Genomic DNA, 16,559 nt, shown 5'->3' with positions numbered 1-16,559 from the left:
TTCCTGTGATCTGTAAGGTAATTTCAGGACCATATTTGCTCACAGTGCTGCCATAACTGTCACAGCTCTGATAGCCTAACTAATAGAAAATGCCTATTTCTGGAGACTGGAAAGTACCAAATCATGTCTTGATACGGTAGTAGGACCTACCAGATAGAGTATTTGGCCCTATCTTGTGTCAGTTAGCCTTCTATTACTGTGACTGAATACTGAAGATCAACATTTATGGTAGCTCGTTGTTCTAGAGCTTTCCACTCATGGTCAGCTATGTCCATTGCTTTTGGACAGTGGCATAATAGAAACATGTGGCTAAAGGGTAAAGCAGAGGAATTCTGCTCACTTCAAAGCAGCCGGGAAGCGGAGGGGCAGAGGACAGTACTTGGGATCAGGAATAGCCTTCAAGGGCACGCCCCAGTGACCCACTTCCTCTAACCAAGCTTAATCTATTGATTAGGTCAGAGCCCTCAAGGCCCAGTCACAACCCAAAAGCTCCTTCTTTGAACATTGCACTGAAGCCCCAGCCTTCAACACATGAGCCTTCAGAGGGCAGTTGACAATCAAACCACAGCATCCCGCAAAGCTCTTTCCTCACCTTGTTTTTTCCTTGTGTCTCCATATCATTATTCCTATATCCATGCCTGTCTTTCCATCCAAGTTTCTCCCTTATGTAATAACACCAGCTGTGCTGTGTGAGAGTCCACACTAATGATATGTCAAATATAGTTACCCCTGAAATGGCATCCTTTGTAAATAAAATCATGTTCTAAAGTACTGAAAATTAGAACTCCAAAACATGGACTTGGAACAACCCAACCCAACGCAACCCATAAAACACAGCAATTCACAAAAGCCCAGTAAGAGTACCAGTTCTGCAGGAAGTGCCTAGGAAGCAGGTTGAACCACCACTGTAAAAATTAAAAATGAGATGTGGCCATTTTAATGCCATTCTGCAATGGAAGTGGTTTTGGCCCACACTTCTCATTTTCCTAGTCAACACCAATCCCCTGGTATCTTTCCTCTCTGTAAAAGCCTTTCCCCAAGGCAAGAGGCAAAACCCTACACACACACACACACACACACACACACACACACACACACACACACACACACACCATTGGAGCCAGTATTTCCAATCTGGTGGCCTGTTGAATTTGGATTCTTCCTTCTCTCCTTTTGGTCCCCCTAAGCTCCAGAACCTACAAAATGATGAGAGAGAAGAGGGGACCCTACTGTATAGAGATGGCATCCCCCAAACTCCATTTGTAGCATCTTTCCTTCATCCTCTGGGTGACTGGGGGAGTAGGTAGCATCATACCTACTAATATGAAATTTCAGAAACTGGGAACACTTAGTAGCTGGAAGGCATCCCTGTTCACGGCTATGTACCCTCTAGGTGAAGCTTGGGTACCCAAGGCCCTGCCTGGCTGTCTGCCTTGTCTCATGCTTGTTTGCCTTCCTCTTGCAGAAAAGCTCAGAGAGGCAGGTTGTAAAAAGCCACTTAATTGTGCTGGAGAGATGGCTCAGAGGTTAAGAGCACTAGCTGCTCTTCCAAAGGTCCTGAGTTCAATTCCCAGCACCCACATAGTGGTTCACAGCAATCTATAGTGAGATTTGGTGCCCTCTTCTGCTGTGCAGGCAAAACACTGTATACATAATAAATAAATCTTTTTTTTAAAAGCCACTTAATCTTTGTGAATAACAGAAATAATTGGTAAATGACACTGGCACTCTCCCAAGAGCCCTGCAGAGTTTGTTATCAGCTATTGGTGTTTATCCCACTGATTTTGAGGGTGAGGCTTAGAGCCCATCAAACACATCTTAAAGCTGTTCAGGCTACTTCTTAGTCAAACTAGTTTTAGAGTTAAATCAAAGAAATATATTCCTTATTAAACCTCATTTTCTTGGGAGATAAAAAAGATAAGATTCTCTTTTGGTCCATGATTGCACATGGAAAAGGACCTAGGAATCTAAAAGCATCTTTTCCTGGGTTCACATAAGCTCACTTCCTCCAAGATGCCACGGGCTATCTAGGAGTAGCAAAGCCCTTCTGATTCTCTTGCCGTGTAGTGGAACCTGGAATGTGAGGCATTGTGTCAGTCTGCTTTCTGTGACTATAACAAAATGGCTTGATTTAGCTCACAGCTTTGAGGGTTTATGGGCAGAATAACAGCATCTCGTGAGACCTTCAGGGAAGATGGTGGGGGTCACATGGTGAGACCGAACCCAGAGACCTGGGTCCTCTTACCAGGCTTACTTTTTTTTTTTAAATCAATTCACATTTGCAGAAACAAACAAAGGTGTCATAAGAACTGTATTAGCCTTTGCCATTGCTCTCAACAACCTAATTACATCCGCTAGCCCCCACCTCTTAAAGCAATGGTTCCCAACCTGTGGGTCATGAGCCTTTTGCAGCTCAAATGACCCTTTCACAGGGGCTACATATCAGATATCCTGCATATCAGATATTTCCATTACGATTCATAATGGTAGCGAACGTACAGTTATGAAGTAGCAACAAAAATAATTTGATGGTTGGGGTCACCATAACATGAGGAACTGTGTTAAAAGCTCACAACATTTGGAAGGTTGAGAACCATTGTCTTAAAGGGTCCACCACCTCCAAACAATATCCCATGGCCTTAACTGTTCGTGTTCAAACCATACCTATGAGGCTGCTTCAGAGAGTGCAGGTTGAGTTTGCTGGAAGGATATGTTCTATAAGAGTCAAGGAAGACAGAATACAGGAGAGCTTCTGAAGGTGAGGGCGTCCACAGGCACAAAGGGCTGGAGGGGCACAAATGGTCCTCGGAGAGCAGTTTGATGTCAAATGAGAGAGCTCCACAGGAGGAGCTTGGCATCGCCTTCGTAGCTGTGGGAAGCCAAAGCAAGTTTTCCAGGAAGTGACCAGCATAAACTGTCCCGCCACATTGCTCCAATTGTTGAGTCTGGTGTGGGGAAAGATGCTGAGAACGGACTGGGAGGAAATCAGCCAAGAATGGTGAGTTATTCCAGAGTCCAGGATGTCGTCGAGGTCAGAGAGGGGACACAGGTTGTTTTTTTTTTTTTGTTCCTTGCTCTTTCCCATGAGGGAGAAATCTTAGTAATATCTCAGGTTGGCGGATAGCCTCGTTTTTCTTTGAAAACAAGGCCACTGCCCTCTCGGCGGTGGCAAGGAGGAGGCAGTACAGGTGTTGAGACTTGAATGCTTCTGTGAAAAGTCAACATAAAGGCCTTCATGCTCACATCTGGAGCCCTTTAGGGTACCAGCTGAATAATTTGGGTTGTGCTGCTGTATTGGCGTATCTCTCTGGCATGATAGGTAGCTATATAAAATCTGAAGAGGGAAATGGAAAAATATATTCGTTTTTGCCTACACAGAATGCTAGAGATTATGGGTTACAGTGGCAACTGAATACCCTCTGGCTGTCTGGACAAGGCCAAGAAGGCCATGGAGGGACTCATTCAAGTTATAAATGGACACATTCCTCACATCCTCCCTGCCATCTTTCCCAAAGTAGGCTGCCACGAGTGCTGGCTGGCTATTCATCTGACCATTGAACAGTTCAAAATGGCAGCAGTGTGGGAAGGTTTCCCACTTCCTTTCCGGGAGGTGTATTAAACTGATTTTGGAAACGATGCAGAATACCAAACATTTACTAGTCTGGGGAGGTAGGGACAGGGGTTGGCACAGAATGCGTTTGTTTTCTATTATGATCATAATAAATGTCAAACTTAGTGGCTTAAAATAAGATTGAACAATAAGATGTATCCTCTCCGAATTCCGAAGATTAGACTTCTACAGTGGGTTTCTCTGGGCTAAATCAACATGCTAGCAAGAGTGTTATTTCCTCGTGTGGGCTCTTAGAATCTGTCCTTCCGGAGGCTGCCTGCATTCCCTGCTTTCTAGTTGCTTCCTTGATGTTTGAAAGTGGGAAATCCTGTGTCTTTGACCCTTTTCTATTACGTCACCCTCTAACCAACTGTAATCAGGGCAGCGTTATGTTGTCAAGAGCTGTAAAATAAGTGGGGCACACCTGAAAATTCCAAGCCACTCTCCCACTTCAACGCCCTCAACTTTTATTATACAACCCTGGTCCCACATTAGGCAACAGACTCTCAGGTGCCAGGGATTAAGGAATGCTCATTTGTCAGAGAAGAGCATTTTTCTGTTTTTCATGCTGTCTATTAAACTAATACGCACATGATATGGGCCTACTTCCTGTACCACTCAGCTAGATGCTTAGGTGAATCACAGGTCCCCTTGGACGTACCCTCGCCCTCTGGAGTGCAGATCTAGGCATCCAGGTATGGAGCAAGTGTGCCTGGCTTTTCTGTTACTAATCTCATTATTTGACAATCTCGTGTGTCCTTGAACTATTTACCCCTCACCAACAACACTGGCCTGTTGTTCAGTAAAGAAAAGGTATCAACAGGCAGATGACACGGGTCTCCATGCTTGCTCATCCTAGCTTTAGCCTCGCCCTTCCCACCAAGCTCAAGGCAAAGACGTGTTCCCTGAAGTGTCGTGAAGGTGTCCAGTCACTGTCCTGCAATGCCATTCTTCCTGTGTTTCTCTTCAACTGAATGGGAGAAAATGTTCCCATGGAAGTAACTTGCTAAACACTATAGGTGGTAATAGTAAAAACCATAGGCCAAGGCTCGGTGGTGAGCAAAACAGCCTAACGGGAAACAGAGATACGAGTAGATTTGACAACTGAAATGGAGGAAAGACAGAGGTCTCATATGAGCTTACGAGAAGATTCTCTAGGACTCTGTAAGCAGACTTTAAGCAATACTGTTAGATGTGCACACTTCTCATTTTAAGAATATCTTGCAGGTACAATGTTGAAAACTGGTCAGAGAAGAGCCAGGGCTGGCTGGCTGGCTGCCTGTCTGTCTTTTTATGAGCGTTTGTACCTACATGGTCTTTGGAGAAGATAATGCTAGTTAGTTGACTTAACCCCATTCCTATCTCTCTCCTGTGGGCCTCCAAGTGATACAGGGCCTGGAAAAGCCAAGCACCCTTTTTGTAGCTCAAAATAGCTGTGTGACTCTGTTCCGGCCTGAGACTTGAGCGGACATCCACTGGGGTCTTCTCGAAAGGAACAAATGTGAACTCTCCTGTTTTATCCCACCAGTAGCAGAAATGTGAGGTTTCTCCCAGAAATGAGCCATCGTAGCAATGTCAACGGCCTTTAGACACGTCACTCCTGGAGAGAGACCCTGCGGGCTGCCGTTACTGTCACTACTGACACAGGGATTCAAAAGTCAGTTTCCCTCAGAACTGTTTAAAATGCATTGTGATAGCTGGAAGATAAAATCTCAAGATTCCCTTCAGGCCTAGAACTGGGGTGACACAAATTTTGGGTGGTGAGCCCTGGTGGAATCCACGCCGAGGGCCTCCTGAAGTGGAGTCCCTAACTGTTTCACTTCTTTGGCCCAGCTGTCTCCAACACATCCTTAACCACAAACCTGGATCCCTGAATCACTAACCGTATTAGTCCATTACGAAGGAGGATGAATTCTTCTGCCTGCTTCTGGTATAGTGGGTGTACAGCACGTGTGTATCTGTGTACAATGTATGTGGATGGATATGTGTGAGGGTGAGCGTTCACAGGCACTGATACAGGTATGTGGGTGTCATGGTGCTCATGTGGAGGTCAGACAGCAACTTTGGGCATCAGTTCTCCCCTTCGACCTTGTTTGAAACAGGGTCTCCATAATTGTTCATTGCTGTATATGCCAGAATGACTGCCTATTTCCTAGGCATTCTTGTACCCCTGCCTCCCTTTCACTATAGGAACACTGGAGTTACAGGTGCACACTGCTATGCCCAGCTTTATATAACTTCTAGGGGTTCAAACTTGGGTGGTCATACTTGCACGCTTTACCCATTGAGCCACCTCCCGAGCCCACCTGCCTGCCTTTTTAACTACAGCAACAAACACAGGAATTAGCATTAAAAGAGGTCACACAAAGCTGAATACATGTAAGAGCTGGATAAATAACAGTTGTATTATTTTTTTTCAAAAAGGTATGAGCTGATTTTCTGGGAGGCAGGTGGGACAGATCATGGCCGGGGAAGCACACACATTTCACTGTGTGAATTGTGACTGTCATCCGCCAGCTCAGCTTCCTGCCTCTGGGACAACAAGAGAGTGGCCACAAGATCAATGTCACTCATTCACAGACATGAGGAAAGGTGAGGTCCTTAGATAAATGCAAGAGAAAAGTAAATAATTAAGAAAACAAATAAATAAATAAATGCAAAAGTGAAAATAGAAATAGGCAGCTGATTGCAGAGCCAAGGTGAAACACTTGGATGAAAGGGCATCAGTTTATTTATACGTTTATAACTTTCTTCCTTGAGGTTGTAGACATTTTTCTTGTCAATAAATTGCACTATAATTTTCCCACGCTTGACATTTTTTTAATCCTCTGCTGAGGAAACATTGCATGAGATAAATAAATTATTTCATTGGCTCATTAAATTGCACAAACAATACTAATATGGGCCCTTTGTCATTTCTGACAGGAATGTCATCCAGAAAGTCAGAGACAAGCAGGCCTGAGCTGACCAAGAAGGCCTAGCTAGGGCCAAGGGGCTCTTGGGGCTTAATTCTTTGTCCAGTTTCTGATGTCATCCACCTGATGTAGCCTGTGTTAAAAATCAGGACTCCCTGGTCCGACCCATCACCAACTCCAACCTATGACGCCATCACCCTCCAGACACAGGTTTTGCATTGGACAAGTCAGAGCAGCCTCTCACATTTTCAGACTGGATCATCCACTTAGGAAACACACATACAACTGTAGAAGACAGGAGAGTGGTGTCCAGAGGGGTGAAGCACTTTGAAGAGGCTTCAGGTCTCTGTAAACCCCACTCCAGTCATGTCCCATGGTGGCTTCCATCCCTAAAGAGAGGACCACTCCTCCTCCCTCCAGCTCAGGACCAATTCAGAGATTTGTATCTATCACTATCTTTGTTGTTGTTGTTGTTGGCGGTGGTGGGTTTTTTCTTTTCTTTTCTTTTCTTTTTTTAATGTATTTAGCTATTTGTTCACTTCACATCCTGTTGCATCTCCCTGCCACCTCTCCTCCTAGTCCCATCCTCCTTCTCTCTCCCCCCAACCCCCCCCTCCATTACTCCTCAGAAAAGGGGATCCCTCTACCACCAACCTACCCCAGCACACCAAGTCGCACCAGGACGGAGTGTGTCCTCTTTCCCTGTGGCCTGGTGAGGCGGCCCCACCAGAAGGAAGTGATCAAAAAGCAGGCAACAGAGTCCATGTCAGAGACAGCCCCCACTCCACGTACTAGGGGACACCCACACAAAGTCCGAACTGCCCGTTGACTACATCTATGTAGGGGGCCTGGGTCCAGCCCATGCATGGTCCTTGGCTGGTGCTTCAATCCCTGCATGCCCCTCTGGGCCCTGGTTAATTGGTTCTGTTGCTTTTCTTGTGGAGCTCCTGTTCCCTCTAGGTCCTTCTATCCTTCCCCTGACTTTTCCACAGGCCTCCCTACACTTGGCCCAGCGTTCGGCTGTGAGCCTCAGCATTGTTTCAATCTGTTGCTGGGTGGAGCTTCGCAGAGGAGAGCTATGCTCCTGCCTGCTAGGCTCCCATCTGCAAGCCTCTGTTAAAGAAAGCCCACCGGATGCCTGGAGGAGCCCTGTACCTGTCTATCTGTGCTGCGTACTGAGCTCCTTATAGAAGAGCACCCTTACTTATTACTGGGGCTCACCCAGGCAGAACCAACCAAGCTGGCCAAATGGTTTCTCTCTTCACCTGGCTGTCAGATAGGGGCCACCTGCTTCCTGATTGGCAGGGGCACAGAGGTCCAAGCACATTCCCTAAGACACGGGTCTTATATCAGAGGATGTCAGAGAATTTATGGTGTTATTTCCTGGCAACAAAAGGTGTCAGTGTGAGATGCAACTGAACAGTTAGGAAAATATAAGTCCGTTCCTGTCTCCCCATCCACAGGGAGATGAAGAAGGTGGTAGGTGAGCTTCTCTGATGATCCAAGAGGTGGTCAAGTTTCTGCTTGATAGATGTTGGTGGTATATTAGATTCAGGTAGGCTTGAGTAGGCATCCCAGCTTTGTCACTTAACCAGCTCTGAGACTTTCTGGGCCTCCATGTTAACATCTTTACTAAGGAACTTTTAAGACTGAAAAACAAATTAGACATCTAGTTAAGATAACCTAAGGTAGATTATCGTGATATGGGTGTCTGTAAATGCTTGTCAGTGTTTTTATAACCTAAGGTAGATTATCGTGATATGGGTGTCTGTAAATGCTTGTCAGTGTTTTTATAAGCTCCTGAGGTTCTCTTGTAAATTCTTGGAAGTTCTCCAAAATCCACAGCAAGGAACTTCAGAGTGTTGGGTTGTAGTGGGTGATGCTCCTCTGGCATCAAGCGGAGCTGCCAAACACTTGTCTGACACAATGGTGTTTTAAAGTAGATGGTAAATACTGTATATTGAGTTCTCAAAAAAGGGTCGACTCCAAAGGCACCCCAAATGTAAGATACATGCATTCTGATTGCCTGCCAAATATCTGTCGTGGGATTAGCAATATTTGAAAGGTGCCTTTTGTCAAAGCCTCACTCTGTTTTGCTGTAAAGTAAACTATCCTAGAAGCTGCACTTGGCTTGCCTAAGACATGGGATTAGTCCTAGTCACTGAATACATCTCACGTCTCCCTTGGGACATCAGCTACCTGAGGTCAAAAGCAAAGCTGGTACACACAGCCACACAGACGCAGGCACCTGATGAGCCCCTGTCACACTGCGTTCAGGAACAGTAGCCAGGCGAGTCTCGTGATCAAAAGACAACGGATGGATTCTATGTCCACCATGAGGCCAGTCCAGGGACTACAGTGTGCATCAATATTGCAGCAGAGTCAGCCGTTAGGACCAGCATTTCCCCCCCATATCTGTGATTCTGTACACTGCTCAGAGTGTAATCCCCTTTACAGTCCAGTGAGGAACAGGCAGTCCTTTTTGTTATTACTTTTCTCTCTCTCTCTTACTCTGTAGCTTGGCCAGTCTTGAACTCGTAATACTCGTCTCTATTTCTCTAGTGCTGGGATTATAGGCATATGCGACCACACCCAGAAAGACTTGATCTGGCTATTACCTCTGAGGAGCAATACCCTTCTTGGTGTATTGTGGAACAATATAATGTGAGATACACGCATCTTCTGTTTTAGTAAATGTGTACTTCTGAGATTCCATGGCAGGGTGAAGCAGCTGGGCAGAGGAGAAGGGAGCCGTGGACGTTTCCCCTGTGCAGCCGGGTCTTCCCATCTGGCCCACAGTGGCAGAGACGGAATTGCATTGCTGCCTGATAACCACTCGGAGTCTAACTGGATTGAATTATTGGCCTCCTGCCAATCCTCAAAGGTTTTCCTGGCTTTCTTTCTCGTAGCACCCATCAATGTAACCAATGCTTCTGGTTTTAAACAGCACACTGGATCAATGCATAGATTACTTTTAAAACGTGACCCCCTTTCTAGCAATAGCTCTTCTGCCTGTTGATGAGTGACACTCAGGGTGGCTATTTAGTTGAGTTTAGCACAGAGTTGAGCAGTAACTGAGGTGGGATTATGGACACAGGGGTTAGATTCCTTCTTAGACTATAATTATACAGAACTCAGACCATCAGGCTGCAGGGCATGACTCTCCTGCCTATGAGATATACATATGAGAGGCTGAGGCTGAGGATTCTTTCATAGTCTCTCATTCATTCATTCATTCATTCATTCACTCATTCATTCATTCAGTGGTGCTTGGGCTGGACTGAATACATTCTAGACAAGGTTTCTGCCTTGGAGTTGCACCCTCTGCCCCTCTTTCTCAGTACTTTTGCAGCAAAGTCAAGAAATCTCCAGGGGAGGACAGCCTCCACACTTGGCTGGTTTTCTGTGACTCCTGCTGTAAAGCAGAATCGCTCAGTGTTAAAAATGCAAGCCCTGGAATTTACAACTAGACTCTAACTTACCTATGCCGCTGGGCATCTGTGGGACCTGGTGATGGCTGTGACAGTTCCTTAACCTCTGCTGTATCCACTGGTGTTTGTTACAGATGTTCAGTTTCCCTCTCCTGGCAACCAGAAGACACATCCCGGCAATGGGTCCTGGTGTAGGTGGTGTCTCGTGTCTAGCTCTAATCAAAGACTTGCGAGCAAGTGCGTTCTCTGTGTGTTGAGATAATGTATGTTGAATGCCTATATTCTTACTGGTCTCAGTGGTGGCAATGATCATACAGCATGTCCTAACTTTGCATCTAGCAACACGTGTGTTGCCACCAGAGCAGTTATTAGTCCCATGTCTTTGAGAAAAACCAGTTACCCTTGAAACCTTAGACATCACAGCATGACTAACTAGAGGAAATTAAGTTATCGCTTAAGCTTCCGTCATTAAATTGTGTGATCCCAATAAGGACTAACTCAGGAAATCCCCCCAAGTTCAAAGGTATTTCTATTGGTTACAGAACCAACCTATGTCCCTCCTTCATGGTGACAGTCGTTCCACTTCCCCAAACAAAAAACTCCATATCCTTGTTGCAAACGTTCTATGTCCTAATCCAAAGACTTCTGCTCAGGAAGTGGCATCTGGCTTATGAATTTGTACCTACAGGCTTGTGTCCTCCTTAGTCTGTCACTTCCATGTTCCATTTCCACCAATGAAGACTGCTGCCCGCTGTGGTCTTTCTCCCAAAGGCATTCCCGCCTAAACTGCTTAATGATTATGTTAACAATTTAGGATAAACCTTGGGAAACTGCCATTCTAGAGGAGTCAAATATGGTCGTTTTCTATGAATCACGTACATATTGTTGCTCATGTTGGATCCCATCAAGAACCCCAGTGCGTTCTCCCTCCTTCCCTTAGTGCACTAGGAGGTTGTTCCTACAGAACATACTCTGACCTCCCCACACCCAGCAGACACGGGCAGTCTTTCCTGACTGACTGGGTGGGAGTTCCCCACTCCCCATGCCTCTGGTTAGCACTCATGTCATACACGCCAGGCCTATTTAGTAAAGGCTTCGTTTATTATTACAATGCAAGAAAACAATTAACACCTCTTTTCTTCAACCTCTTTCAGATCGAGGACATCATCACAAAGATGCAAGATGACAAGACGGGGGGTGTGCCCATCAGAACAGTTAAGAGCTTCCTCTCCAAAATCCCCAGTGTCGTCACAGGTAAAACACATCCTTTACAAGGTGTCAGGGGCAACCAGAGTGACTATTAAAAAGTTGTCTAGAGAGTGACGTGGGCGTGTCTAGGGATCCGCATAGTAACATGAGCACCTTCTATTTGGAGCTTGACTCAAATCTCCTCCCAGTCTTGGTTTTGTAGCAAATGCCCACTCTCTGCCCATTACTAAGAACCACTGTAGTGTGATGAGCCTGTCAAATGTGTGTGGCGCCTGCCTCTGGGAGTAGATGAGTTGACAGCTTCGCAACATGGCCTGTGGCTATAAACAAATGCAGAAGTGCTCAAAAAAATTAAACAGATTTCATTTTGTTGGGGGTTGTTTGTTTGCTTGCTTCTTTTGGGGATATGATCTTACTATGTAACTCAGGCTGGCCTTGAACTTGTGCCCTTCCTGCCTCTGCCTCACATTGCTGGGGTAACAGGTGTGTACCCCTATGCCTAGATCCATTTAAACAGGTTTAAAGGAACATTTTAAGAAATTCTTCGGGATTTGTTGTCCTCCAACTCCTTCTTAAAGATTTTAAAATCTTGCTCTGCATTCTGTTGCTTTTTGTGGTTTGATATAGCTGAACATGTTTCTTCAAAAATTAATATTTTATTTTTAACTGTGAGTGTGTGTGCACACATGCATGCACACATGAGTAGACACCCCTTTAGAAGCCAAAAGAAGTCATCAATTCCCTTGCGGCTAGAGTTACTGATAGTTGCGAGCTTGCCAGTGTGTAGATGTGGGAACTGAGTTTGGGTCCTCAGCAAAAGCAGCCAGGACTCTCAACTGATCAGCTGCTGATTATGAACTATATTACACTCATGTTTATAGTTCAAAAAAATCATAGGGTAATCACATAGCATCTTGCCTTATAAATAACATCAATATCTTAGAGTTCCTTTATTAAGTGCTAATAAATTGAATTCACCTTCCTGTTTGCTCTCTATTTCGGTTAAATAAGTCATTGATTTTCTTCATAGTTTTCTTATAAAGATGTGTATCCCTTGCTCTCCAAACATGTAAGTGAATTTAGGGAAAAGTTTTGATGACTCCCTCAGGTCCAAACTCTAGCTGTTTGCTTTCCAAAATTCAGGAACCATCAGGACTTGCTGTTTGTCATGCACTGTAATGCTTAAAACAATAATTTGAAATATGCTGGTAGTGCCAGTACTGGTATGACCTGGGGCAGTTGGAAGGTTTTCTTGTAGCTGATGAGACTGCAAAATGTTTCAGCTACTCTGAAAAAGAGCTTGTCAGTTTCTTAGAGATGTAGACACTGCTTATGCCTCCTAGGTGTTTATGCACAAGTTATGAAAACATGTCTTTGTGATAGGGTTTCCCCTTTTAGATCAAACTGGCCTTGAACTTGCCTCAGCCTCCCGAGTACTAAAATTACAAATGTGTGCCATCATGCCTAAAAATAAATGTACCTAATAAAAATAAAGATATATTGTATTATTCTAACCTACATTAGGGAGAGGAGAGTCCCTGTCCTAGTGTATAGACTTGAGGAGGTTGTGAGTTTGAGAAAACGTACCCAAGAATAGTGTGGGCAGGGCTAGGTTTGAGGTTGGAAAGCACATTGGATAGTCCTGTCTAAAACACAGTTTGAAATAAGGACTTGGAGATCTGGAGGCATTTTGTTGGAGTCACCATGCCCAAGGTGTTGACAGGGCACTATCAGCGTCCATGTATTTTTATCTATAAGGCGCCATCTACCTAGTTAAGAGATACCCTGCTTTCCTGCCCCTTCTGTGATTTGAGGGTTGAAGTCCCCCCATTGATATATCAAGTAAATTCTGTTCACTGCTGCTCCTTTTAGGAACACCTTGGTAAACTCCTGGATATTCCTTAGGTAAAGCTGACAAACAAATGCCTGGTGCCCCATCTATGTGTAGATAGGTTGGGGTTGGGAAAGCCCCAAGGGAAATGTGCTGAAATAAAGAGACAGGCTTAACTAGGAGGAAGAGATAAAAGGCCAGCCATTTTGCACACAATGCCATTCTTTAAAAGTGAGAAGTGGGGAGCTGCAAGGGGGAGACTTAGCAAATAAATGCTCCTGTGGGGGAAATGCGTGGGAAAATGGGGAGGGAAGAACAAGGTCAAGAACGAGGTAGAACCCAACATTAGATCATAACTAAGGCTCACTGGCTTGGCAAGCCTCACCAGCATGGCACAGAACCACACCACACCAGCTCCCTATCCAAAGGAGTAGATTCTAAGCAAGATGTCCACAAAGGTCACTTCTTTGTCATTCTAAAACCCTCCTTTCTGGACAGCAGCTAAGCATCCTCAGATTTCCTTTTTTTTTTTTTTTTTAAATAGTAATTGGGTCACAAAGATGACAATTGAAGCAAGTGGCGAGATTCCCGAGCTCCCAGTTTCCAGCCCTATCTATACCCGCCACTGATCAGCGGGAGACAGACAGATGATCCTGGGCAGGATGCCTGCCAGCGCCATGAAAGCAGCCGTATCCCACGGCCTTGCCCAGCTGTCACTGACAGCCATTCCAAGATAATTCCCCATTACCTGAATGTCCTAAAGAATTTTCAGGAGATTTTGGAGATTAATCTCCTCCAGGCTACTCTCAGAAACTGAACTCCTAGCGTGTAGGAGCCCTGAGGGACATCTAATCTCACTTTTTTTTTACAGCCAAGAAATAAGTCCCAATGACATGATGCAATGTGTTTTTAAAAAAATCAGAACTGGAATCCAAACTAGAATGTGGGTTCTTTACCCATTGCAAACCAACCCCATTACCTCATGAATAGAATTATAGACTCTTTGGTCACAACACTTTCTTGAAGGTGCCTGATGCATTTCCCTGAACAGGTGGACCGCTTGTGTGGCTTCCTATACATACAGTCCCAGGGCACCCTCTTAGGCTTGGACTCGGAAATCTCTATTTTCAGCATCTCCTCAGGTTGTCACTACGGCCTGTCCACATTTGGAAGCAGGCTAGGCCCTGCCAAGTTCTCCCAGCTCCTGCATTTTAAATAACCTCCCATAATGAATGTCCTCACTTCTCGTCCCATCTTTGGACAACTTTGACCTTTGAAAACTTCTTCTTTAGAATAAATTGAAAGTCGCCTGGCTCCCTGTTGCTTCATGTCATTCATCTTAGTTCTACCTCCCTTTCCCAGGCAAAGAGAAGAAAAATGGGCTTAATTAAAATTATACTCACTCTGCTCTCCTTTAGAATGTTTTATTCTACAAATAATTTTTCAGAGAATATTCCAGGTATACACATGCACTTTTTTTTTACACACATCTCAACACAATTTTTCCATGTACGTTTCTCTCTTTCATAGCCCACAAGTTCTTTTCTCTGAGCTTGCTTTAATAGTAAACATTTTACAGCATGTCCATCGCACCTCTTGGCAGTGTGGTTCAGGAGAGAGCGTTCGGGGCTGCAAATTGCTTGTGTGACCTTGAGCTGGCCACCAGCCGCTTCGGGCATCCATTTCCTCTTCTGGATTAAGTGTTATCTAAGGTCCTTCTCACTCTTATCTTTCATGACTCCACAACCACTATGGACCGAAGAAAAGACTGGGCATCTTCCAGCCCAGTCTAGGAAAGTGATGCCTAAGTTGCTCTTGGTTCCCCTTTGACTGCCCTGACCAACGTGACGTGGCTAGCGCACCTTTTCTTCTCCGTGTCTGAATTTTTACTTTCTGCTTAAAAGGTTCATCTTAGTAACAACATCCTGAAGTGTGTCAAGTTGTAATTGTAAAAAGGAAAAAAGCAAAACCCTGATGTTCTTGCCCTTTGTGTCATTAAAAGCTTGCTCTAAATGTCACACTAATTCGTCTCTCCACATTTCTCCCTGCTTGATTTTTTTTCCTCCTATGAGAAGAAGTTGAATGAAGGACAGCTCATTTATTAAACGTGAAAATACATCACACAACCCACTAATTGTATTCTAAAGCTCATCTTTAAACATTTCTACACAGAAATGTTTTAGAGTGAGATGGAAAGGAAATCCAAATACATTGGCGTTGACTCTGAGGCAACGAGCTGTTTGAAAGAAAGAACCAAGACCCTAGAGTGGGCATCTGCGCCTTGTCCCTGGGTGACAGATGGAAGTGTAACAATGGCTTCCGGCTTCCTTGAACCCACTGCCTTCTCCACGCACTACAAGGGCTGGGAGAGCTGCAGGAAGGAAGACTAACAAAATTATTTTATATAAAACCTAGGGTGCGATCTTGAACCTATCTCTCTGTTCCTAAGACATCCTTTTCTAGATGCAAGAGTCTCTTTCACTCACTCAGTATCTTCTACAAGATTCTGCCCTCCCTATATATTCCTCAGATATGTGTCCTTGCAGGGCTGTTTTTCCTGAGAATTAATAACAAATAGAAACGCATGTTGAGCTTATCATAGGTAACATCTGTTGACTATTAATACTGCCTAAAACCGTCCCATCTCCACACTAACATGTGTAAATGAACTACTGAGATGGAAGGTGAGTTCAGGAGTGAGAACAAGGAATTCTTTGGAGTCGCCATTGGTCTGTTTTCTGATGCTAATCTGGATAGCTGAGGTTGGACAAATTATTAAGGGGATAAAGGGTTATTCTTGCCAGAGTCCAGGTGCACCACTGCTAGCATCTGGGTAGCTTCTGGTGAGGGCCTCCTCTTGCTTCAGGTCATGAGGGAAAGTGGACAGTAGGTGTGTCAGGAAGAGGGTACGTGGAGCCAAACTCACACTCCAAGTAGCCCGTTCCATGGGAACACATTACTCTCTCATCCCCGCGGTTTCTCCCTCCTGACCCAGGCCCCACCTCCCATCACTGCTACAGCAAGGGAGCAAGTTTTCCCAACAGGACTTTAGGATGAAGAAAAGCAAATAAAATTAAACTACACAGTTAAACTATATCTGCTTTTCTAAGCAGCACTCCCGGGATCCAAGTATTTCCTCCCACTAAACAAAGTGAGCAGGGTGCCAGCAGAAACACTGGGGAAAATCATGGGTACAGGAAGGGGGTGTTGACTCCCTTTCCTGGCTCGATTCTAATTGAGCTATTGAGCCCATAGCCCTTGCTTCTCTCTGATGTCTAATAATAATAGTGATGATGATGATGATGATGATGATGATGATGATGATGATGATGATGATGACAACTTCATGGAACATCTGGCAGGCACATCTTGGGAGTTTGTGGGTATGCTTCTTAACGCAGAGACCTATGGAGTAAATATGGTACACAGAGCTACGTGATGTAAGAAGAAAAACATGGGGCGCTGAAAGCCAGGATCCCTGTGACCATCAGAGGGACCAGGGAGGGTCCCCATAGAGACGAGTGGAAAAAAGACAGAGTAGAGAAATGAAGCTAAGTCTACAG

At 44.8% G+C, this 16,559-nt stretch overlaps 1 protein-coding gene across 7 annotated transcripts in view; it reads left to right on the top strand.

Annotated features, from left to right (window-relative positions):
* RGS6 (regulator of G protein signaling 6) overlaps positions 1-16,559 on the top strand; it is a 517,530-nt gene that overhangs the window by 340,009 nt on the left and 160,962 nt on the right. For all 7 annotated transcript variants that reach the window (XM_084792096.1, XM_084792100.1, XM_084792102.1 and 4 more), the window contains exon 3: positions 11,111-11,210. In XM_084792096.1, the coding sequence (XP_084648222.1) occupies positions 11,111-11,210 (100 nt within the window). The remainder of the gene's footprint in view (positions 1-11,110; positions 11,211-16,559) is intronic.

Source organism: Acomys minous, assembly GCF_964271855.1.
Source record: "Acomys minous genome assembly, chromosome: 8".
Lineage (NCBI taxonomy): Eukaryota > Metazoa > Chordata > Mammalia > Rodentia > Muridae > Acomys > Acomys minous.
This window is presented reverse-complemented; position numbering and strand designations above follow the sequence as displayed.